Source organism: Toxotes jaculatrix, chromosome 21 (genome assembly GCF_017976425.1).
Source record: "Toxotes jaculatrix isolate fToxJac2 chromosome 21, fToxJac2.pri, whole genome shotgun sequence".
Lineage (NCBI taxonomy): Eukaryota > Metazoa > Chordata > Actinopteri > Toxotidae > Toxotes > Toxotes jaculatrix.
In genome coordinates, this window is record NC_054414.1 from 17,735,374 (window position 1) to 17,760,513 (window position 25,140).

At 42.2% G+C, this 25,140-nt stretch overlaps 1 protein-coding gene across 1 annotated transcript in view; it reads left to right on the top strand.

Moving 5' to 3' along the window:
• Positions 1-22,458, top strand: part of etv4 (ETS variant transcription factor 4) — a 28,516-nt gene extending 6,058 nt beyond the window's left edge. Inside the window, exons 4-12 of the mRNA XM_041066532.1 lie at positions 574-627; positions 12,955-13,084; positions 13,825-14,007; positions 14,178-14,584; positions 17,691-17,759; positions 18,523-18,570; positions 19,615-19,787; positions 21,316-21,417; positions 22,108-22,458. Coding sequence (XP_040922466.1) covers positions 574-627; positions 12,955-13,084; positions 13,825-14,007; positions 14,178-14,584; positions 17,691-17,759; positions 18,523-18,570; positions 19,615-19,787; positions 21,316-21,417; positions 22,108-22,335 — 1,394 coding nt within the window. The 3' untranslated portion in view covers positions 22,336-22,458. The remainder of the gene's footprint in view (positions 1-573; positions 628-12,954; positions 13,085-13,824; positions 14,008-14,177; positions 14,585-17,690; positions 17,760-18,522; positions 18,571-19,614; positions 19,788-21,315; positions 21,418-22,107) is intronic.
• Positions 22,459-25,140: the final 2,682 nt, after the last annotated feature.

Sequence of the window (25,140 nt, forward strand, 5' to 3'; positions counted from 1 at the left end):
TATAACAGTGATTCCTCACCCATGCAGCGGATGAAATCCAGACTACTTTCAGATTTAGAGTCCACAACTTTTTGTGAAGGAGTTGCTGGTTCGTCACACGCCTTGACAGACTTCCTCGCTAGTTTAGCCAGAACAGTCTGTTTAGGGAATTACTTTACGTATCCTCTGACTGGGCTTCAACTGTGTGCTCATTCAGACTGAAGCACCAGTCAGTGTGGTCAACGTGTCTGTTTTTCAATGCCTGAAATTTCTCATTCAAAGGTCCAAGAAATTACCAAAAGATGTTAAAGCTGCATGAAACCAGTCTGGCAGGTTAACATCTGTGGTGCCATTCATTCAGGAGCTCCACGTTCTTGTGTATTGATCCATGGAGGAGCAAAGTGCTGGCATGCTGCAAAAATCATGAAGTGAAGGTCGCCTGGATGAAGCCCAGCCTGGCTCTGACTCAGATTTCAAGGAAGAGAAAAAGACAGAATGAGGAGGAAAAAGGGAGAGACAGAGGAAGGTCAGATTTTGACTAAAATATAACCGTAATATTAAAATTGTGGTTTCTCTTTCTCTTTCTAATTTCAGCTCAGGTTCCTGACAGTGATGAACAGTTTGTTCCTGATTTCCATTCTGAGAACTGTGAGTACTCTCTGCTTCTGTGTCCTGTCAATGTGTGTCTGTGTGTGTGTCCACGTTCATGTCAAACATGCACCAAAAGAGTCACACTATGTGTCGCTTTCTTTTTTTTTTTTTTTTGCTGTTTTTTTAGTCAGATATTGATCCATGTAACACAGAGAGCTCTGCGTGGGCAGTCTCACCCATATTTCAGATTTGGTCAGTTGGCCTGCTCATGCATGTCCAGCTAAACTATGCATGTCATGAGAAAGAGTGAGGACAAAACACGCAGACAAATTTGGGCTGTGAAACCGCCAGAGGCTTATGTGGGGATACTGTAACTCGCTGATGGTACAGTAATCTCTTTGGCAGACAAAGCTATGGAGGAACAGAGGGCCTAATGAGCCAGCCATGACGTGAATTTGGATGCTGGCATTATGTGCTCCTGTCATCCATTTGCATGCCTTTGAAAAGCTGAATGGGTACAGCCCAGGAAACCAGTAAAAAAAATTATTCAGGGCCCAGGTACAAAGTTGACCCTTTGTGCACATCGGAAGGTGTAAAATGGAAAAGCAAATTCCTGGGCCGCACAACTGAGCGGCTATTTGAATGAGTTTCCCTTTTTTGTTGTGTGTCTTCACAATGGCGACTCAGGATCTGGGTGGGAGTACGTGTCGCTCTACAAACAGTTTTTTTTTTCTGTCCCATTCAACACACTGCAGGCTTCTCTAACTTTAGCAATGACACTGACGGGGTTAGAAACTTAAAGAGAACTTGAAATACCTCCGGAATAATCTCATCCCCAAAGTAGAAGTGACAGCTTTCAGTCCCAGTCAAAAGCACTTCCTCTCTTTGAAACCCATGCGTCTTTTGTGTGTAAACATCATGTGATTTAACCAACTCGAAGTCACAACTGGTCAGCCCTTCTGTGACACATGCCCTGTGCAACGTTGTCACTGTCTGTTGGCCAACAATGCGGAGGAGGAAGTGCAGATGAACCCCAGGGCACGCAGAGGTCATGTCTACTTAACCTCCTGGCCTGTCAGCCAATCAGTTGTCAGGGCTCTGCTAACGGTTGACCCGGGTGTGATTTGCAGGGTCACGGGGGCTTCAGTTTGACGGGCAGCTCACTTATACATGGCAGAGACAATCCCGCGTTGACAGACAGAGTCCCTGCTGGTCGTAGTCAATAGCCACAGAGTGTAGTTGGAGCATCTCTATTCAGCTTTGACTGATGGAAAATTAAAGCTGACAAGAAACCTAAAATATAATCATCATATGTGGCCTGTTAAAAGCATAAAAAGGCTTATCTTTTCTCATACTCAGCCGAAAGGCATTCACGCTGCCTGGCGTACTTTTAAAAACAGGTGACTCACCTGTTTTGGAAACTCTAGCACATAAAAAAAAGGCATAAAGCAAAGCCCTAATCCCAGGTGACCGTAATATAATTGAGGCCTGCATTGAAAACGGTGCCCTGGTAAAATTAAACATTGTTGTTTACTGAGTCAGGTTGTTACCTGCATGGGTGTGGTGTTGACAAAGAGCGGAGAGACAGAAAGAGGAAGCCAGTGAAACAGCAAAACAAGAGACGCGAAAACAGTGGGACACGCTGGAATGCTAGATTAGGGAAGGGGAGGGGGCAAAGGAGGGATTGTGCAATACCTGCACATCTGGTAAATCTATCTCATCTGGTCCATTCTCCCTTAGTTCATAGCTAACAAGCTCGCTCTGTCTGCAGGCTGCCATTGAGAGAAGGTTATGCAAACATGCAACTTTTATGTACTTGCTGACCTGCGTGTGTGTGTGTGTGTGTTTGAAGGTAATTGAGCCATTGCTGATAACAGCACCATATTTCTTCCATTGAACTAATGTTATTGGCTCTTCGTGGAAGAAATGTGATATTTATCTCATGCTCATCAAGGGGAGGGGAGGATTAATGTTTGGTTTTCGGCGCCGACAGCACCTTCAGGGGTTACCCTCAACTGACGCTGGGCTGTTGGACCGATTCCTTTGTCTGTTTACTGCCTGCGGGGAGGAAACACATGGAGGTGTCAGTCAAATTTAGAAAGCACATACTTAATTAAAATAGCTTCAGCGTGTCACTGCTTTGCTTTTTGTGTCAGAAACGCTAAAACGCCACAGTCGGAACGTGTAGCGAGGCGCTGCCTGCGCTAAGAGCTCGTTCTTCTTTGTCCAAGTATGTTGTTTACACTTGGAGCAGCTCGAGAGATGTGACCCATTCATAAATTTTCTTCCCTGCGTGCGTAAGAGGAAGTGTGCCTCTCCCTCCCCCCCTCTCTCTCACTCTCTCAGTCCTCGGCTGCTCTCTCCTTCGGTCTTCATTCATAAAAAAGCCCTACAGTACTACAGATCCCCCCTCTCTGACGCCCCCCTCCTGTCCAAGTGGATACTCCAAACCCCTCCCTCCCTTCCTGTGTCTGTACAAACTAAGTCGAATTTAAAAATCTGGACACCCCCTCCCCCCCTTTCGCTTTTCTCTCTACCTCTCTCTCTCTCTCTCTACACACACATTGAGTGTTCCAAGATGTGAACTAATCCAGCGTTTTTGGGGCTGTGTGGGACGATTGTTTAGTTTTGTGCCTTGCAGTAATTATATAGGAAGTTGTGGCAATACAATGCTGTTACAGAGCTTTTCACAGAGCAAGTTTAGCAAAGGAGAGAGAGCAAGATAAAAAGGGAGAGACTTGAGGAAGTAGAGAAGAAAAAGAGAGTGATATGAACGCATGCAACTGTATTAACTTCTTCCTCTTTTTTCATTTGATCTTTTTCAGTCTCTTATTATGTGGTTCTCACCATTTTTGAGGATTTACTGATTCAAAATTTGTTAAAAAAATAAGTATCATAATTTACTATTTTTAATAATTAAAATAAGTAGTTTAACTTTTTTTTTAGTATAGAATATACAATTTTTTCATTAATTGTCTGGTGTGTGAAAGTTTGGCCAAAGTTGCATCTTTAGATTCCTTTTTTTTAGTCTGATCAACAGTTCAAAACCAAAATATGTTCAGTTTATTAGATCTTATGACAAAGAAAACCGGAAAATCCTCAATCTTCTGTTGACTGACTTGAAAGAAAAAAGAAAGAAAAGGAAGTAAGACAAGGAAAGAAAGAAGAAAACAGGGAAAAGCAAGAGGGGAAAAAAGAAAAGAAACAAGAGAAAGGAAAGGTTCCAGTAACCCAGCTCGAACCAGACCCTCCCAGCAGTGTGTCTCTCTGGCTCTGTGTGTTCTGCTTTGTCATGAATTCACAGCCTTCCTCTTGTTTGGGTTGTTTTTCTGGATCAGAACTGGCCCAATCAGGCCCTATTTGGAGCATGGGGCGATGGGTGAATCGAGCCCCTCCCTCCCCCCTCTCCCCCAGCTCCCCCTCTCCCCCAAAAGGGAAACATGCAACTCCATGTCTCCACTTTCCAAAATACAGCTGCTATGCAACAAAGTGCGCAAAAACAGCCAGGTGCCTGCCAGATATGCACGGACACAGCTCGCTTACTCGCTCTGGGGAGGCGAGGCTTCTTCAATGAGCTGTGTGTTTGTTGCAGTGTTTTGTTTTGCTTATGAGTAAAATGGTTGATTTCTCGTACTCGAGCAGATGATTTGACGGCCTCTCGTCCACTTCCTCCTGCACACACATAAACACACTTGACCTGATCTACACACACACACACACACACGCACACGCACGCATGCACGCACACGCAAACTTAAGCCCTGCAGTTTTATGAATGGGTTGGTTGTGAAAGACTGGCTGAGGCAGCACATTGAGTTAAGGGGAGTGAACATTCATTCATGACATTGGGGACCATTATTCCACCACTAACAACACCTATGAGAGGTACAGGCCTGTTTTTCTGTCAGCCCTCATCTGACTACAACTTTTCTCGAGATCTTAGGCCTGAAACTCCTGTTTTATCGGGTGAAGATCCGTGTTTTCTGTCTGCGTTTCCTTTCTTTGGTGTAGACCAGCCACATATTTGGTTACCTCAAAGTTTCAGTTGAATTTGTTTTCATGTGGGACCTCAGAAAAGACAGTGCTCTCATCCACAGGTTATAGCCAGTTTACAGCATTATTTAGTCATCTTTAGTCAATCAAATCCAGTTTAAAAAATGGGTATGTAAAGGCCGGGCATGTAGCGTAATAGGCGTTTAACAGCTTCCAGTCGGGAAGTAAAAGCTGAACTCCTCCGTGTTGATTCAGAACAGCCCTGTCAAAGCCAGGGGGCCGCGGGGATTTAAGCCAGGCAGCGCGGCCCCGAGTGTCAGCAGCATAGCTTTGTGAATGGACGGCAGTGTGTGTTTTATTACAGAAGAGTGAGGGGAGGTGTGTGTGTGTGTGTGTTGAGGAAAAGAGAGTTTGTGTGTGTTAGTGCATCACTGCGATGCTCATATGCGTGTCTGTGCGTTTCTATGTCCGTGGTAGTGTGCTGAGTCCGGGAGGGCGGCTGTGCTCTCTGCAGCTGGAATGTTTTCTCTTTCGAAAGCGAGCAGAGACCAAAGAGAGGAACAGATGCTGTGAAAGAGAAGGGGCGAGGCCATAAAAATAACAGCAGTTAAACTTGAAGTAACGACTAATAAGAAGATACAAGGAGTGTGTCAGCTGTGGACACATGGCAGTGGTGAAGTTCAGTTTGGGCATTTGGCCTGTTGAAGGATGATTCCAGTAGAAACTCGGTTCTTAGTCCGGTTTTTGGCCTGCTTGGTTCTGGCAAGTTTTTTAAGCAACAGTTTTAAAAGCATTGCCACTTCAGGCAATTACTTATTTACAATTTCTTGCATGTTGCTCCTCCACAGGACCTTTCACCTTACCTGCAGACATGTTTGGAGGAGACCTTACATGAACTAGTTCTTCTCAAACATACGTTGCCCTGAAACCTGCCTGTCTAATTGCTTGTGTTTCTTAACCTATCTGACTTTGTTGTCGCTCTGTCTTAGCGATTACTTTGCTGAGTGCAGTGTTGTTATAACTTTTCAGAATGATCGCCAAAGCTATGAAAATCCAACCCAAGTTGTAACAGAACAGAAAGATCTTTTAAGATCTGTTTTTGTCATCCTTTCCTGGACAACATTCAAACTCAAAGCCCTCTTTTTTTTTTTTTTATAACTTTCATGTAACACACACACATTTATCAGCACACGAAACACACGCTGGACATGAGTGGAGGAGGTGGACCTATAGTAACCTGCTGACACAGACCAGTAGGTGTGTGGAGCGAGCTGAGAGCCAGCATATGGTCGTATCGATCCTCGCTGATCCAGGAGAGGAGGAGGAGGAGATGGAAGAGGGTTGATAGATGACTTGATAAAGATAAAGCACAGATAAATCAACATGAAGGCAGATAGGGGAAGGAGAGGGGTAAGAGAGGGTCAAACGTGCCGTGAAGCATTACGGTCGAGATCGCGATCAAGAAACCGAGAGGGGGTGAAAGGGAAGGGGAGGGGTTTGCAAGAAGAAGAGGAAGACCTGTGGATGTGGCATGTTCGCTGATAATTTCAGGCAAGGTGTCTCGGCCTTTCTGTGTGTTATCTCCTTCTGATGGGGCAGATTTCGCCTGCTCCAAACACAAGCACAGGCCAGATAGACAAACAAACAAATGAAACACTGCTCGTGCACACCCCTCCCTCGCATCCAGGATACCCCAGTGGGCGGTGGGAGCTCATTATATCATTTCAGTAACAGCGTGGGGGTGGATCGATCGTTACATTAAACATTAAGAGGGGACGGCTATATTGGGGGCTGAGGGATTGCGAGTGAGGAGTCAATATTGTGCCAGATTAATTACATCCATCCCTCGCCTGTGACGGGATGTCCCTCTCGCTGCACATGTCCCGGGACAGGGATGTATTGTATCGAGTCCACTAAACAGCAATGGGAGAGTGAGATTTATGACTGGTCAATGGCCATTTATAAAAAGCCAACGCGGCACAATTGAAAGTGAAGTGGACAATAGGGAAAACGTGAGATGTCAGAACATTTACCGATTAAAACGGTGATCCCTTCACACTACCAAGATTGTGTAGTTTGCAAGAACATAGAGAAATCAGCCGTTTGGGCTGTGGAACAAAGTTCTATGAAGTGATGAAACACGAATCAGCCTCTATCAAAATGATGGAATGAGGAAAATGTGGGAGGAAAGAAAAACGGCTCGTAATCCAAAGCCACCATCTCATCTGTCAAACACAGTGGTGTCTCTGCTGTGGCTTGGACGTGTATGGCTTCGAGATTCAGTCAGTGACTGATAACCCATTATACTAATGCTGATTGATACTGGGTTCACTAAGATTCAAGGCCCAAAGGTTATGGATCATTCTAAAATTAAAAAAAGCTGAGACTTATTAAGACAAGAACATTCCCATCGCTTTAGACAAACGCTGTGATCCATTTCCAGTTGACAAGAGGGAAGTGAAACTTTGCTGTTTGCAAAATGTACCGTTTTACTGCCTTTCCCATGATGGGTGTCATTCAGATCTACATCCTGTTACGCAATATGATGCACCATATGATGCACCAAAAACGTTTTAACGGACCAAAAAAAAATTTCCATTTGTGAGAAGGGCCACAGTGCCGTGCCAGCCAATCATCTGTCTCGCTGATACCATTGTACTTTCCATCAATCTCGTTAGGCTTGTTCGGCAGGTATCTGACAACCATTCTTTAAATATTCAAGGAGCCCGAACCATTATCAGATGAGAGAGGACGACCTGTAAATCAGATAGAGCAGACACTAATGGATGCAACACTCCTGGGCTCCCTGAGCAGACAGATACTGAAGCCACTCTGAGGCCCGTTGGCTCTCAGACATGAGGATGAGTTTGTCGGCGCTGGCCGAGCTGCTTTCCTCTCTCGCTCTCTGTCTTCCTGATTGTGCAGTGACCTGAGAAGCTCACACACATGTACAGCACATGTTTCCATGCACCAGTGGAATGACTGGATAGGCTCTGCAGTCGAAACGGTCTGGATCATATTGTATCGCCTCACTTCCCTCCCCCCTACCCCTCTCCCTCTCTGTCACCCTCTCACTCTTGCTCTTAATTTTTCCACTGCCCTATAACCTACCAATCTAAATAGTTGTAAATACATATTTGTCAAAACAGTGAAGACAAAATTTTACTGCTCTGACAGTTGATTTATCATGTAAATAGTGGTACCAGTATATATTTTTTTCAAATGTGCATACAAATGTGTAATTCATTCCTTAAATGTCCCTTATTGGTGCACAAGAATGAATCACTCATGGTCTCAAATTACCGTCAAGTAACTTAAAATAAGGAATTTAAGTATTCCTTGGAAACATCCTTTTATTTAAATTTACAATTAAATAACAGGAACGTCTGCAGAAAATTAGCTGGAAAATATGGAACCCACTAAAATAAAGCTTGCCACCTGCTTAAGTTTCTATGAATGCACGTAATCTGTGATCTCCAGAAAACATCGTCACACCGATTGGACTCCCTGTCATAGCAAGCTAAGCAGAGAAACATCAGGTTAAAGTACTGTGTGGTCACTTCATTGTGTAGCTAGTATCGTGCTCAGTGTGGACCTTAGAAAATCTGACTGGATGCTCTGCTGTCAGCTTTTTATTTTCATCCAAATGCTTCATGCTCATAAAAAACAAAGCTAGAAATTTAGAAATAGCACCCAAACCTGGTCAGAGAAAGCAAAACATACCACTGTGTGCGAAACTTTAAAATTACCATTAAAGTATAGGTTACGTCTGACTTATAGTGTATGTGTTGACAGTCAAATACTTTTAAATTATACAGTTGCTTTTTCCTACTCCTCCTCCCTCTCACCACAATGGAGCCATGTATTCAGCTAAGCAACTAATGTCATTTGCAACCCATGTGAATCAATAGCTTCCTTTTTAACCTTTAAAACCATCGTGGCATAATTGGCATCCTTGTTTTTATTGATCCATCACCACATAAGAGATCAATTGGCAAGAGTGGGAGAACCAGGTGTAGCCTATCACACGTTTCCAGCTTGCTTTTAGTGCGTCTGTGCAGCACGCTGCGGCCACGTGCTGCTCGCACTGCACATGTAGGATGCAACACATTTCATTTGAGATAAGAACCAGATCTCCAGACAGCTCTGAGATGGTCCCTCCCGGAGCAAGACTCGAATCTTATTTGTACAATTGGACCCATTAAGTGCGTATTTACGTTACGCTCGCATGTTCTTCGGTTTAGCAAGATCCAGTCACCCTGTTTGACACTGGGGCTGATGTCCAATGACTTATTGTGAGTGAGCCTGTCGTGTGCTGCAGACTTCCAGAGGCTTTAGCCTCGGCCAAGTCGCACATAAACATCCAAGGTAAGACTCTCCAGATCCACTCCTGTCTTCAGATTGGATTTCCCTACACCAGGGCCTTTAATGGTAGGAAATACTCTGTCTAAAATAGGATGGGAGAGTTCACAGCGAGGTCTCGTCAATTCCCCAGAACAGCTCATTCACAGGGGATATGAAATGTTTTGATTCCTGTATATGAAAGTTTAATGCCCTGATTTTATCGCTTTCAGAGCCAGCCTAAAAATTCAGACTATCCAAAGCGCTTTAATCAGATTTGTGATTAGTGTATCACCACTGTCCTTATTTTTGTGCAAACCAAATCTTTTCCACAAGCTGTTTTGTGTTTATAAGAATCCAATAGTTTTTCCCAACATGTTCACACTACCTCTGTATGGCTCAACTGAGGGGCCCGCTGTGTAGTGAGTGTGTGAGTGTGTGAGTGTGTGTGTGATTTGTTTGTGGTGGGTGTCTGCTGAATGGGACCCCCCCACCCCCATGTAATGATCCCTCTACTTCCTAAAGCACTCAACCATGACCATCACCTTTCACCCTGCATCCTCTCCTTCTAAGAGCCGACATTTACATATGTAAAAGTCCAGCTCCACCCTGTCTTTAGCCGGGGGTCATCTCCATACGTAGCGCTCAGAATAGGCTGTGAATGGGGGACGGTAAAGAATACCCCAAAATAAGGAGGGAGGATAAGACAGGTTTGGAGTGAGGAAGAACCCTTTTGACCTTATCAGTTTAGGATGTGCTGGGAATCTGCCACAGTCCGCCCACTGCTGAAGGCGAAAGTGCATACGTCCATCCACATAGACTTTACTGTGCAAACTTCTGCGTTTGCTCAAAAAAAGAGGGAACAGCTACTGTGTACTATATCTGTCTTTTCACTTCTAAACACCTTTCAGGTTCTTCACGCTCCGTGCTTAAGTTCATGAACTGACCCTCCCCCTCCCCCAGTGTAGAAAAGAAGCTATGAAATATGAGGATCTCTGTGAAAGCGTGATGTAACATTTAACAAAGCAGTTAGAAGAGGTCATATTGCCCCAAATAAAAGCAGGAAGAGAAGGGAACCTGAAGAACATAACTCTCCCTGGATCCGTTTACAAGACTGCCACTACCTTATAAACTTTAGCAGAAAATTTGACATCATTTGGACAGGGAGATTTACTGTAATATGCCAGAGAGTTTGTTATAGTTGGTGGAGACCAGAGTTTGTTTTAATTTAAGGACTATTCCTGGAACTGGATGTTAGTTTAATTCCAAAATCATGTTTTTAGCGGCGTGGCTTTAGAAATGGCAGTGTTGGGTTGGGTTAGGGTTAAAGGTCCAAACTGAAATATCTCGACACCAACTGGAAAGATTGCCATTAAACTTGAGGCAGATATCTCAGATTGCCAGAGGACGAATCGTAATGACTTTGGTGATCCCCTGGCTTTTCATTTAGTGCCACCAAAAGGTTAAAGTTTTAACTAGTCACTGATTTTAACTGATCTTTAACATCAAATGTTAAAGATTTTCTTTTTTCTTTCTTTTGCTTTTCAATTGTTGGATAGACTTTTCTCCTGCATCTATTATCAATGTTTAAATTAGTCCCACACTTTGGTTTATGACCAAATAGCTTCAAAAGTAAAGATATTCCCTTCAGCCTCTGCTCTACTTTGTGTTTAGTGCTGGAATCAGTGTATTTCTTGTTCAGGCATTTGTTAACCAGAAAGTTAACCAACTCTATCTAATTGGAAACGCATGCAACAGCAATCACAATCACAGGCAAGAAAGCGAACACAAAAAGCAGCCTAATGCTCATTTACCAGATTAATTAATATTCCAGAAAGGTCACACACACATACCGTAAACACACACACACAGCAGACCCGTCTGTATACAGCTGACGCTGTTCCCAGGCCGGACTGTTTGAAATGGAACATCCTCATAAACCAAGAGCCACATCAAGGGCAATATTCCTGTCAATTGCATTAGTGGCTTTACGTGGCCACATTGTGACTGGACTTGTGTACACTCTCTGGGGATTGTTTGCAGTTCATGACCATGGCAGAGAAAGGGGGTAATGTCAATAGACAAACACACTAGTATTATTAGAGCGGCAGTCATGTGCCACCCTGTGTGTATTGGCAGACGAGCTGTCGGAGACTTAGAGGAGGCTGGAATCCCATCGTGTCTGTCTGGGAAATCTGGGTAAATGCTCTCTAATCCCGCTGATCCTCTGCTTAAGCCAACACTTCCTCACCTGCTTGCCTGCCATGGGAGAGTGAGTACACACCAAAAATAGGAAGGTTATGATGATGAGCAGCGCTGTTCGATTGTTAGACTCACTTTATCATTTTATACATGTTCCAATTCTCCGTCAAAGCAAATAGCTTCACGTGAAATAAATGTCTGATTAGCACCAGGAAGGAATTTCAACTTTTCAGAGTAGGAACAGCGTAAGAATCCTTAAACATTAAAGCTTTTTTTTTTTAAGCACAGAAGATTATGTAGGTGTTTGTGAATCACAACATGCTGGAGATGTTTGATCAGGGATCAAACATTAAACTGCTTATCACTTTTTGATTAAACAATTAATTGTTCTGTTTATGAATCATCAGAAAAGGGTCAAAATTGTGCATCAAAATTTCCCTGAACCCAAAGTGAAGATTTGCTTGTTTTATCCAACCAACAACAAAAATCTGTTATTTTCATAAATGATTTGAACAGTTGATAGATTATCATAGTTTTCTTGCTTGACTTTTAAAGTCTTTGTTTTCTTCTCCATGGAGAGTTGTTAGACCTTTCAGCCGACTTTATCAGTGTTGAGAGCTGAAGGAAAATCAGCAGATCCTCAGGCTGTTTGTCACTGTAATCTTTTTGTTCACTCTATTTTTCCTCCTTCATTTTTTCACTTTCTGTTTCTCGCCTTAGTGGAACAGTCATCTTGGGCCTTATTCAGCCAGCCAGCCATTTTTTTCTCCTCCTTTTTTGTGAATGGACGACAGTATGTAATTACCTGGGCTGAGCTTTCAGTGTGGCCTGCTCCGTCAGCTCCACACCCACTGCAGACACACAAAGAGATACGCACTTTTAAGCAGTCACACACACACGTACACATTCACAAGCGCACAATCAGATACACGCTCACCGAGATCACTAATACACACTCGTGCACACATGCGCACACATAAATACAGGCCTCCCCAGCTGGAAGTGCACAGCTGCTGCTGTTTACCCTGTCGGGACCAGAAAAACATCCTGTACAGTTCTCCGGGTGAAAACCTCCCCTCACATAATAAACACAAGCCCTCGGCGCAGTTTGAAGCTCCACTTTGGGTGGTTTCTGTGGCCGTGAAGGCAAAGGTCCCCTCCAGCAGTCCAGCTTGATAGACAGTTTGGTGTGCTGGACAATGAGTGGATGCCTCTGGGGAAACATCAAGTGGTAAATATTGTGAGGGAATACGTGGCATTATCAGATTATCATACACTTACTTTTTATGTTACCCTCTTTGCTCAAAGGCAAAAAAACAAAGCGTACAAGCGATGGCAAACATCTGGATACCAATAGGAAAGAATGCAGAGACACACAGTCGGTGTATATGCTGTTCTAACAGAGGTGTGACATTTGCTTTCATCAGTCCACAGACATCTCTCTGGCCCGTAGAGTTGTTTAGCTTTAAGCTTGACTTTGACAGAGGAAGTTTTGGCTGCTGTTGTGTCTGGAAGAGTGAAGAAAAGTGGGCGAGGACGCTTCCAAATGACTGCTGGAATGCAGTCGTGTGTGAGCGTGTGCGTTTTTGTGTGCCTGTTCCTCTCAGTGTGTCTGTAAGCGTGTGTTTATATGTGTCTGTCTGCTTGCCCTGTGTTTTGCAGCTTACTGTAACTTAAGCATTTTGGCTGGCACGTAAAAGAGATTCCTGTGCAGACAGAAGTATTTGCTTTTGCCTTTGAGCCTAATGACAGTAGTATCGGGGCAGGGCTGAATGACAAAAGAATATACAAAGCCCGCTGTATGTGTGCCAACCCTCATCTGTGTTTTCTGTTTACTGTCTCTTCTAGCGGTGGCATTTCACAGCCCTCCAGTCACTATCAAGAAGGAACCGCAGAGCCCAGGCTCCGACCCCAGCCAGTCCTGTAGCCACAAGCAGAGCTTCAGCTATCCCAATGGAGAGCAGTGCCTTTATGCCAGGTACCTCCGGGTTCTCCTCATTTCTTTCACGCACTGTTTTTGAGAAATCTGTCTCTGAGATTTTGTTACTCTGACGATATACAATGTGGGCGAACTTTTAACTTCTGCATAAAATCTACCACTGCCTCTTGTTGTAGAAAAAGTTTCCTGGTTACTGTGAAGAATCCACAGAACACACTGCCAAACGTTTTCACAGAAACTATTTCTTCGGTACAAAATAGTTCATTACTGTGTTTGAACTATTTTTCTTACACTTCACACACAGTCTCTGGTTTCTCAAAAAGCAAAGAGAAGGCTTGTCATTTCCTCTTCTTCATTCTTGTATGTACCAGGCATCTTTTAAGCTTTTTTTTCAGTTCTTGTTTGGAAAACAGTTCAAATTTAATTAGGGCAATGATTCATGGGCTGGTTTATTGTCTCTCTGCCTGTTTACTGACATGCATTGTTGCCAAGGGCGAAATAAATGAAACAATGAACAATTTCTTCGTTTTACCCTTCTCAGCCGCTATCCTTTTATAATGACCCAGCACTGGTCAGCTGTCATGAATAAGTCAGTGCAGCTAAAACACTGATCACATGCTATTGACCACCAAACCCCCACCAAAGAACTCCCATTAGCTCTGTTTGCTGTATTGACTGAAAAAAAACCATGTAAAACTAGCACCCCTCCCCAGTGCAGCCCTGCTGTGACATGTGCATGGATGCACATCCTCATGACTGTGTTCATGTATGTTTTACAGTGCCTATGAGCAGAAAAGGGCTGCAGGAGGAGCCAAGAGCTCCTGCCCAGGGACTCCCATGTCTCCCATGCAGCAGCATTACTCCCCGAAACCTGCCACAGCCGGACGGCCCGATGCTGGCTACATGAACCCTGCTGCCACCTCCCAGCCTCTGCCCAGCAACAGTTACCCCATGAACACCAGGTGACACAACACAAAAGTCTGGACAGATGTGACTAAAATTTAACCACATACAGGGTTATACATACTGCACAGTTTTTGTTGTGGTAAAGTTTCCATTAAAGTTTTGAGTTGCATTGACTAACACAGTATATACAAGATCCTAAACTGAGCTGCTGTTTCTTATTTCTCAGTTCCAGGTATCAGGGCCCTTCAGGAGACCCCATGTGCCCCCAGTTCCCCCCACCAGGGCAGGCTTTTCAGCGTATGCCATCTGCACCAGCAGGACATGGCGGCAGCGGAGCTGGTGGGGGTGGAGGGCCAGGGGGTGGAGGTGGTGGGGGTGGCGGCAGCGGCGGAGGGGGATATCATCGGCAGCACTCTGACCCCTGCATGCCCTACCTGCAGCAGAGTTTTAAGCAAGAATACCTGGACCCGCTTTATGAGCGGGCGGCTCACATGGCAGGTCCCGGGCACCGGAACGGACCGGGACATGGCCACGGATCTCACCCTCACCCACATCCACCCCCACACCAACACAGGTTCCCACCAGCCCACATGATGGTCAAGCAGGAGCCCACAGACTACACCTACGAAGCTGGTTAGTGATACAAAGTGTTGGCACTATATTTAAAAATGATGCATGAGATCGTCACTATCAGTGACGGTTAACTCACAGACTGAAGGTCTAGCACCACGAAGTAAAATTAAAGGCAGTTGTTTTAGGTCATAATTAAGAGATATAGAGACATATCAAGGATCAGTTCAACTAATATGTTTGCATAAAATCAAATTTTAGTCTTTAAGAGAGTGCAGCAAATACAGTACGTGTCTGTGAAATGAAACTAGAGTCTTTTTTTATTTATTCTTTACAATTTCTTCCTCGAGGGACGTTTGATTTCCATTCTGACTCAAAAACAGTCCCTTTAAAGACAAATGCTCCCCAGTGTGCACAGCTAACTCAAGAACAAAATGTCCAAATGGCAAACAAACTTCTTCACTGTATGTAGACTCCTACCCAGCTCCCTCCCTACCTCCAAAACTCCTCCTTTCAACTCTCTGACACTTTGCAAAGAAAAGGAAAAAAAAGTTGTTGTTTTTTTTCTGCGGCAGTTACACTCCTCCCTCCCTCCCTCCCTCCCTGCACTGCTCTCTGTGAGAGAGAGGCAGAGGAATTTCATTGAGAAAATGGAGGGCACTGGAAAGACTAGAGTCCCTGGTGGAGTGCTCCAGGGTTTCAGGTTGCACCAGCGGCTTCCTTTTTCTGCAGGCAGATGAACTCATAATGGAAAAATGAGCGTGGCCGCAGTAACCTGAACCTCTCACTGGCTGGGCTTAGGAAGAGGGTGAGGGGTAGGGAGTGGTAGGAGTGGGGGGGGGGGGGGGGGGGGGTTGATGGGGGAGTACGGGGTGGGGTAGCCAGCTCAGGGGCTTTAACAACAAGCTTTACAACTGAAGAGCACAGAAACCAGCTCCTCTGCTTTGCTCTCTGATTTTAAAACAGCAAGGAGTGAGAAATATAACACTCCACATACGTTCTGTCCTTATTCACCTGTATTACAGCAGATACGGGACCAACAGCATACAATGCTTTTGTCGAGATTCCCACAGGTCCTACAAAGCATACCCTCCAGCACTGAAACAAGTATACTTTATGTATAATAAACCCCCCTAAAAAAGCAGCCCAATTCTTCTCTCTCACTATGTTTTTATTCTCTCACCTCTGATTGAAGGGCGGACAGCCCTGACAAGGAATCACACAACCTTGAGATAGACAGAGGGAAAGTACAAAAGGATGTTTTTGTGTGGATAACTACTGGGAGGAGGAGAAAGTTGAATTTGGTGGGGCTTCCTGCATCTCTGATATGAGTTTGACCAATTGCAGGAGCTGATCAGACATAAGAGATCAGAGTTTATCATTCTGTTTTCACAGAGCTCAACAGTTCTACAAGGCCCTGGCGTTTTCGTGAGACAGGTAGTGCAGGGTCACAGTAAATTTGGAGACACGTTTGTCAATTAAATGAATGTCTGGAGAATATGAATCAGTTTCTCCCTTCATGATTATCACTAGATGTCCTTGAGCAGAGCTTCTCAGTCCCCAGTGTATAGACCTGTTTGTATCCAAACGATGATGTAAGATGAAGGCAAAAATAATAACATTCATTTGTCGAAGGGATTAGTCATGGGATGCCAGGTAGTCATAAAAAGCTAATTAAAAACATCAGTATAAATGAGAAACCTTAATCTACTACCATATAAATTGAGTAATGTAAATTTAATTTGCAGACACAGTGAAAATATTGTTTCTTTCAGGCAGTTAATTGGATAATTTGTGCTTAAGAGCTTTTCGATGAATATGCTCGCTGCAAACAAAACATAGGCATTAATATGGTTTATAAAAGCCACGCTGCCACGCTGGTGCCAGTAAGTGTCGTTTATTGGCTGTTTCATAATGTCACTCATTTTATGGTCATTTAATTAAAAGAAAAGCTTGTCCCAAATTGTAAGGTCATATGCATGTAATGGGAAAATGGTAATGGAGCATACAAAAGAGGTGTATTGAGGTAAATAGTGTGTAAAGACAACAACGCCAGTGTTTTCTGTTAATGTGTACAATGGGAACAATGACAGCCAAACGCCCCGATCTACAGTCCCGTGTTAAAAGCAGGCTTGAGAAAGAGACTTCCATCGCGTAATCACTGCCATTGTGTCGCATGAAAGACACAAAATGTTCATGCCACTCAGTACACAATTAACCCCGGTGCTCTCACGCCCAATCTACCCATCACTCCCTGGTGGGAGCCTGCCATTTCTGGCAGACATATTATTTACAGTATGATCGAGTGCTGCTGCCCCGGAATGGAGGGTTTGATTTTCCCCAGTGGCATCTTATCACAGTCGCAGCGCTGCAGCTGCATTCCCCAGGAGTGAGTCACAGCCAGAGCCAGAGGCAAAGAGCTGCACCTTTCAGTTTTTCTTCTCTCGCTTGTCTCGTTCATACAGTTGACAGACAAAACGGACAAACACATACAGAATAGTCAGCGACACACCTTTTTTGTATGCACGTAGAGCCAAAGAAAAAGAAAAACACCCGCACAAAGGTGAGCTGAGCACTCAAAGGAAACTGAGCACAATAGTCTTGCTGAACTCATTATAACACGTTAAAAGTGTTCGAACTTGCATAGAATTTTGCCTTAAGATTTATGAGGAAGAAAATAAAATCTGTTCTGGTGAAGGCGGCTATTTGAGTCAGTCGATGTGCCCAGACAAAGTGCAGACACTGTATACTGTACCACTTTTCTGGTCTGGTGAAGGTGCTTGCTCATGGCCTAAAAATACCAGCAGAGACAAGAGAAGTGATATGATAAATGCAGCATTTGTCCTTGCAATGCTCAGAGCGATCACACAAAAGTATCTGTACCATACACCCACTCTCTTCTGCAGACGCTGGCTTAGTAAGCAGTAAGTTTGTTTTGGGTTTTTCATTGACTCAGACTTAGAATCAGATGTACTCAAAGTGATTATTCCTAAACATCTGACACCTTGTGACCAGTTTCAGTTCTGCCGTTCACTGATGGTTGTTAAAACCATCAGTTAAAAACCCAGTTTTGGCCACAAAGGGTGTTGCCGGGCAAGTTAGGAGACATTGTTTAACTGTCAAAAATGAATTGAACTTTGACCTATCGCTGTTTGTGTTTCTGTCACAGATGTGCCTGGATGTCCCTCTATGTACCACCACAACGAGGGCTACCCGAACCCCCAGCACAGCAATGAAGGTAATCAGAATTTTTGAATTTCCTATTAGACTTTTGGGGTAATAACCTTCATGTTCTGCCCCTTTAGAAGCCTCTGCCAAACTCTTAATCAATAGAAGGAATTGTAGTGATGTCAGTATATAACAACTGTGTATGTCCAATCTCCTCCTCTTCATTGTTTTATCTACATTGAGCCCTCATTGGTTATAGCTCTGCGGTCATTGGCTAACCGGCGCAGAGTGTTCGTGTTTCCATTGGCTAACCAGCGGTGTGTCTATGTTTCCATTGGCAGAGGCTCTCTGCTCACCCCTGCCTCAAGAATCCCTGAATAAACATAACTCCTGGAAAAAGCACACTATTTCCCCGGCAAAAAAGGGAAACAATCCTTCCCCTTAGTCCCATTGTTTGTCACACCATTTTGGGTCATTTAAATCCTTATTCACCAATTACATTCAGAACATAGGAGCTTTAGAATGAACCTTAAAGGCCTAAAAGATGTTAGAAATAAGTTAATTGGCCCTGAAACTGGAAGCAAAGATCTAAGACCCTTTAAATGTTTCCACTATGAAATCCTTTCCCTGTTACTCAAGTGCTTTGGTCTGCTTTTGTAAAAGGAGTAAAAAGAGTACACACTTATTGGCTTAACGTTATTCATGCGTGAATAGGTCCTTGTATTTTGTCGGGATGGTATTCAAAGCTTGGCACAGATCCCAAATGAACAACCTAGTTGCACTGGGATCAAGGCCCCTTGAAACTTAAACACAATTCCTCCCTTGTCTTCCAGGCTATCTGTTTGAAAATGACTCTCGTGTGGTTCCAGAGAAGTTCGAAGGTAAGCCTGCGGTCCCCATTATCCCTCTGCATTCACACACGCACAATTTCATTTGCACAGCACAGGCCACTTGGTGGGGTGTTAGTTGGATAACAGCAGGTATTGCAGAGAAATACTAGCCGCCCACTCTAATCTCTATACCTGACTATCATCTTATATGGACGTCAGAGATGCTTCTGTGAGAGGTACATGGGTCTTTGCGTATTCAGAAACTTAGTTAGTGGGTCTGGTTTCTCCACGCACACGATGTAGGGTTCCCTTGTCATGGTGAGAGCAGAGACAGGTAGTGTCCCATGGTGGTGTCGGTGATTGACACTAAAGGAGATTGAGTGGAGAGCCCAAGGGTGTCAGCACTGGTTGAACCAGTGAAGCATGCAAGCTCTCTGAGAGAAAACAGCAGTAACTTAGCTGAGCCTCTCATGTTCCCACACTTGTGTACAACATATCCAGTAACCGGTAAACAAGCGAGAACCAAATACGAATCAGTGTCCGTTTACGTACATATTGCTTCACCCAGTACTGTTTTTATTTCTGTCCCAAACAGTGTGCATCCATTTTCTTGCTTTTTTTATTTATATCTCTCTTATCTCAAACTTTTTCTGTTTCTGCCTCAACACGCTGCTGCGTTTTTAGTGATAAGCTGTTGTTAGTAAGCAGTTCATTCAGTTTACATCAGCATGCAAACATGAAACATCCAGATTAAATGACCTGCTGATGCACTGGCCCCACTACAGTTCAGATGCTGTGCAGCTGTTACAAGTCAAACTTTTCTTGCTTTCACATGTAATATAAGAACCGTTATAGACCTTCATTTAAAGATTGAATCTTAATGGTCTGTTGTAGATTCATTTGCTGAGAATGTATCAAATATCCAATTAACTTCACTAAACCACAGTGAAACTGAATCTGCAAAGATGTTTGAATTCCATCATAAGCTGAGTCAGTGGAGTTCCTGTCCTTTGTAATTCAAAAAGAAATCATTTTGAAATCATTTCACTTTCCTGTAAAAATGCTGACCTCCTGTCAATGTTCTCCTCGTTCCAGGTGAAGTGAAGCAGGAGGGAGGTGGCGTTTTTCGTGAGGGCACACCTTACCAGCGCCGCGGCTCTTTGCAGCTCTGGCAGTTCCTGGTGGCCCTGCTGGACGACCCGGGCAACGCCCACTTCATTGCCTGGACTGGCCGTGGCATGGAGTTCAAACTCATTGAACCAGAAGAGGTAAAACTGAATAGATCTTTCCTTTAATCAGAATGTGTTCTTTATTCTTTTGAGACAACATGTAGAGGAAAACATTGTGTCCAAACAGCAGGAGTAGAAGTGCTGTCGTACAGAAATTCACTGATTAATTACAGTAATTTAAGCACAATACACAATGATGAATATTTTATTGAAATAAGAGACGTTTTGAGGCTTGAATTTGCGTAAGCTGCATCTTACAGCCCCTTATGTATTTGGGTCAGGGCTCCTGAAAGCTGTGGTAGTTCTATCCTTTTAAGTGTTTGGAATAAACATTATTGTTAGTTTATATTACTGTCTGGGCTTATCAGCAGCTAGTGGAGAGGTGTTGATAGAGATCGCGACGTTAATTTAAATCTGATAAGGACAGCAGAGGAGTTATTCTCGGAATGAATTTATGTTAGCGGGGTTTTAAGGCGCTACCTAGATTAGAGCGATTAGAAGCGAGATTTGGCCACTTTCCTCGCAGGTCTATTCTCTGATCCATCTTCCATTAGTCCCCCATTCATTATTCAACACATGAAACGCTGGATTGATAAATGAAGGACAAGCACTATCACAGAATCATCCAACACCCAGATTATCTATTACCTCCTCACATTTCTTTAGTCGAGACATTTTTGCGATGTTTAAGTCTGCAATTTGATTGGATGTGTCAGACAGCGTCCATTTAGGCGGGTCCTAAAACGGAGAGGGCGATACCATGTTTTCCATTATCTTTTTACTGTACATTAAAAATGAATGGGGGTAAGAGTTTTACAAGAGCAATTAGGGCTGAGAGCACACTCAGAGATCAAACAGGGCTGCTGCATATGGCCACTGTGGGATACAACTTGTCTCTTCCTGAGTCATGAATCTCAGCCTCTCCCTCCCCCCAGCTTTACACCCAGTGTCTGAGATGTTTGTCAACACGATGACTGTGAAATGATCTGATTCACGTTCTTGCCTGTGTGGGTTTGTTGTGAGACACTAATTTTGATCAGAGCTAGTGGTACCTCATCAGCTGATGGTTCAGTTTTGGGTTGGGGCTGTATTTCACGGCCTGCCTCTGACAACCAGCCATGACTCTTATTTCACTGCGAGCACTGTGGAACTCTGGTTGTATTCAAGTGGTAATGGGTTACATAAAAAGGAAGTGAATCCACATGTGGGGACTCGCCCTGGTCTTGGCATGCTGACACTGTTGAGTTAAAGAGCAGAGAGGACTTTGACTTGTCACAGAGGACCCCTAATGGTCACAGCTTGGAAGTACAGACAACTGTGTCTCAAAATGATTTTGGGAATATGAAGTTCAGGAAAAAAAAACACTGACACAAACAATTCTCATCTGTTGACATGTCATTTGAGTAAGGTTATATTCTTCAATATAGGCTCTTCAGAAACATGCAAATAACAATTCACCTTTAAATAAACCTCACCAAAGCTGAACTCTGCCAAAAGTGCAGCCACAGCCATTTCCATTTCTGTCATCCTTTCCCCTCATCTGCCTCCTCTGCCTCCCTTCCCTCAGGTCGCCAGGCTGTGGGGCATGCAGAAGAACCGTCCAGCCATGAACTATGACAAGCTCAGTCGCTCTCTGCGCTATTACTATGAGAAGGGAATCATGCAGAAGGTACAAAACACACCCTTTTTATAGTGTAAACTCAGAGACTTTGTCATTTTAAACTTGTCCTTATTTTTCAGATATTTATAATCTTCTAAACTTTGCCACAAAACCCACGTTTTTCTTATTAATGTTTAAATTTAAAATACTATAAAATCTCGAGAAAGGACAAGTTTTAAATGACAGTCTTGAATTTGGGTTAGGGTTAGTTATAAGAAAAAGGTACTATACTATTTTATCTCTTGGGCATCAGCCTTTATCTCATGCATTTTATCATGACTGCATATCAGCGAGTTTGAGAGTTATCCATTAACTGCTATATGCTGCTATATTCACCATCAATATGCACATAATAATATATATAAAATGTAGTTAGTTGAAAAAGTTAGTTGAAAAACAGTTGTACTGGCCTTACTTACATATTTGTTTAATGGGGTTCAAGAACATGAGTCAAATTAAATGCTGGTTAATCTCACTAAATCACCATCAATCATCGCTCAGTTGCTCTGTCAGATGATAATTGGGTCACTGCACTTCTGTGACGCAGATCTCTACTTTACTGGATATCTAAATATGGACACAGTGAGATCTGTGCTCTGTACCCATGTAAGTCAAATAGGCACCTGAAAAGACAGAAAAAAATGGGGTTTTTTTTCATTTGCATTCCTATATGATTCAAGCCATTGCTTCTCTCTCCAGGTGGCAGGGGAGCGCTATGTTTACAAGTTTGTGTGTGAGCCTGAGGCCCTCATCTCCCTGGCCTTCCCCGACAATCAGCGGCCCAGCCTCAAGGCCGAGTTTGAGCGCTACGTCAACGAGGAGGACACTGTGCCCCTGTCCCACCTGGACGAGGGAGTGCCCTACACCACAGAACAAGCCCCCCAAAACATGGGCCCCCAGCCCTACTCAAAAGGCTACATGTACTAAAGCCAGCCCCCACCCTCTCTCCTTCCTCCTCGCCTTCAGAAATCTTCCTGTTGTACCAACCCATCATCATCATACACGCCCTGAAACCCCATGCACCTCTTGCACATGCCCACCCCATCCACTTGTATATAAGGCTAAGGTGTTTTTGTTTTAAATTAATCTCATTAGGGATTTTTTTTTGTTTTGTTTTTAAGAGCTGCATTCCTCTCACATCTGAGGCCTATTCAATCCATAAACATGACTGTGGTTGAAAAGATTGCTTAATAAATACCCATAATAATACCCAAACTGAACTCCTGACTATTTACTTTCCTGTGATTTTGTTATGAGCAGCATATGGGTATTCTTTAAGTCGTTCCCCTTTTTGTGAGCGAGCAGGATTTTGGCAAAAACTAAAAACAGGGGAAACAGCGAGTCTAGCTCATTCACAAGCCTGAAAAAATGTACAATTAATAACAAACAGTGCTTCAACTAATCACTATTTTAAGGTGACACATCTGGTCAATTAATCAATTTGTTCAAAGACTGAAAATTAATCGTTTAATAAACCAGTAAATTCATTGTACTTTTCACATAAAAATGTCAAAATTCAATAGTTACAGCTTCATCGTCATAGTAAGGTAAGATGTAAAAAAAAAAGTCAACATTTTTTTTGACCTCAAAATGTCATAAAAAACGTCATAGTATAGTAAGGCGTTAAAATCGGCCAAAAAAAGTCAAAAATTTTTTTTACCTCAAAATGTCATAAAAACATCATAGTATAATATGACCTCAAAATGTGCCAAAAAACGTCATAGTATAGTAACACATCAAAATCGGACAAAAAAAGTCAACATTTTTTTTGACCTCAAAAAGTCATAAAAAACGTCATAGTATAGTAAGGCGTTTATTTCGGACAAAAAAAGTCAAAAAATTTTTTGACCTCAAAATGTCATAAAAAACGTCATAGTATAGTATGGCGTTTTTTTTTTCGGCCAAAAAAAGTCAAAAATTTTTTTTTACCTCAAAATGTCATAAAACACGTCATAGTATAGTAAGGCGTTTTTTTCGGACAAAAAAAGTCAAAATTTTTTTGGACGTCAAAAAGTCATAAAAAACATAGTATAGTAGGGCGTCAAAATCGGACAAAAAAAGTCAACATTTTTTTTGACCTCAAAAAGTCATAAAAAACGTCATAGTATAGTAAGGCGTTTATTTCGGACAAAAAAAGTCAAAAAATTTTTTGACCTCAAAATGTCATAAAAAACGTCATAGTATAGTATGGCGTTTTTTTTTTCGGCCAAAAAAAGTCAAAATTTTTTTTTACCTCAAAATGTCATAAAAAACGTCATAGTATAGTAAGGCGTTTTTTTCGGACAAAAAAAGTCAAAATTTTTTTGGACCTCAAAAAGTCATAAAAAACGTCATAGTATAGTAAGGCGTTTTTTTCGGACAAAAAAAGTCAAAAATTTTTTTGACGTCAAAAAGTCATAAAAAACGTCATAGTATAGTAAGGCGTTTTTTTCGGCCAAAAAAAGTCAAAATTTTTTTTGACCTCAAAAAGTCATAAAAAACGTCATAGTATAGTAAGGCGTTTTTTTCGGACAAAAAAAGTCAAAATTTTTTTGGACGTCAAAAAGTCATAAAAAACGTCATAGTATAGTATGGCGTTTTTTTCGGGCAAAAAAAGTCAACATTTTTTTTTACCTCAAAATGTCATAAAAAACATCATAGTATAGTAAGGCGTTTTTTTCGGCCAAAAAAAGTCAAAAATTTTTTTGACCTCAAAATGTCATAAAAAACGTCATAGTATAGTAAGGCGTTTTTTTCGGCCAAAAAAAGTCAAAATTTTTTTTGACCTCTAAAAGTCATAAAAAACGTCATAGTATAGTAAGGCGTTTTTTTCGGACAAAAAAAGTCAAAATTTTTTTTGACGTCAAAAAGTCATAAAAAACGTCATAGTATAGTATGGCGTTTTTTTCGGCCAAAAAAAGTCAAAATTTTTTTTGACCTCAAAAAGTCATAAAAAACGTCATAGTATAGTAAGGCGTTTTTTTCGGATAAAAAAAGACAAAATTTTTTTGGACGTCAAAAAGTCATAAAAAACGTCATAGTATAGTAAGGCGTTTTTTTCGGACAAAAAAAGTCAATTTTTTTGGACGTCAAAAAGTCATAAAAAACGTCATAGTATAGTAAGGCGTTTTTTTCGGACAAAAAAAAAGGCAAAAATTTTTTGGACGTCAAAAAGTCATAAAAAACGTCATAGTATAGTATGGCGTTTTTTTCGGACAAAAAAAGTCAAAAATTTTTTTGACCTCAAAAAGTCATAAAAAACTTCATAGTATAGTAAGGCGTTTTTTTCGGACAAAAAAAGTCAAAATTTTTTTGGACATCAAAAAGTCATAAAAAACGTCATAGTATAGTATGGCGTTTTTTTCGGGCAAAAAAAGTCAAAAAATTTTTTTTACCTCAAAATGTCATAAAAAACGTCATAGTATAGTAAGGCGTTTTTTTCGGCCAAAAAAAGTCAAAATTTTTTTTGACCTCAAAATGTCATAAAAAACGTCATAGTATAGTATGGCGTTTTTTTCGGGCAAAAAAAGTCAAACATTTTTTTTACCTCAAAATGTCATAAAAAACGTCATAGTATAGTAAGGCGTTTTTTTCGGCCAAAAAAAGTCAAAATTTTTTTTAACCTCAAAATGTCATAAAAAACGTCATAGTATAGTAAGGCGTTTTTTTCGGACAAAAAAAGTCAAAATTTTTTTGGACGTCAAAAAGTCATAAAAAACGTCATAGTATAGTATGCCGTTTTTTTCGGGCAAA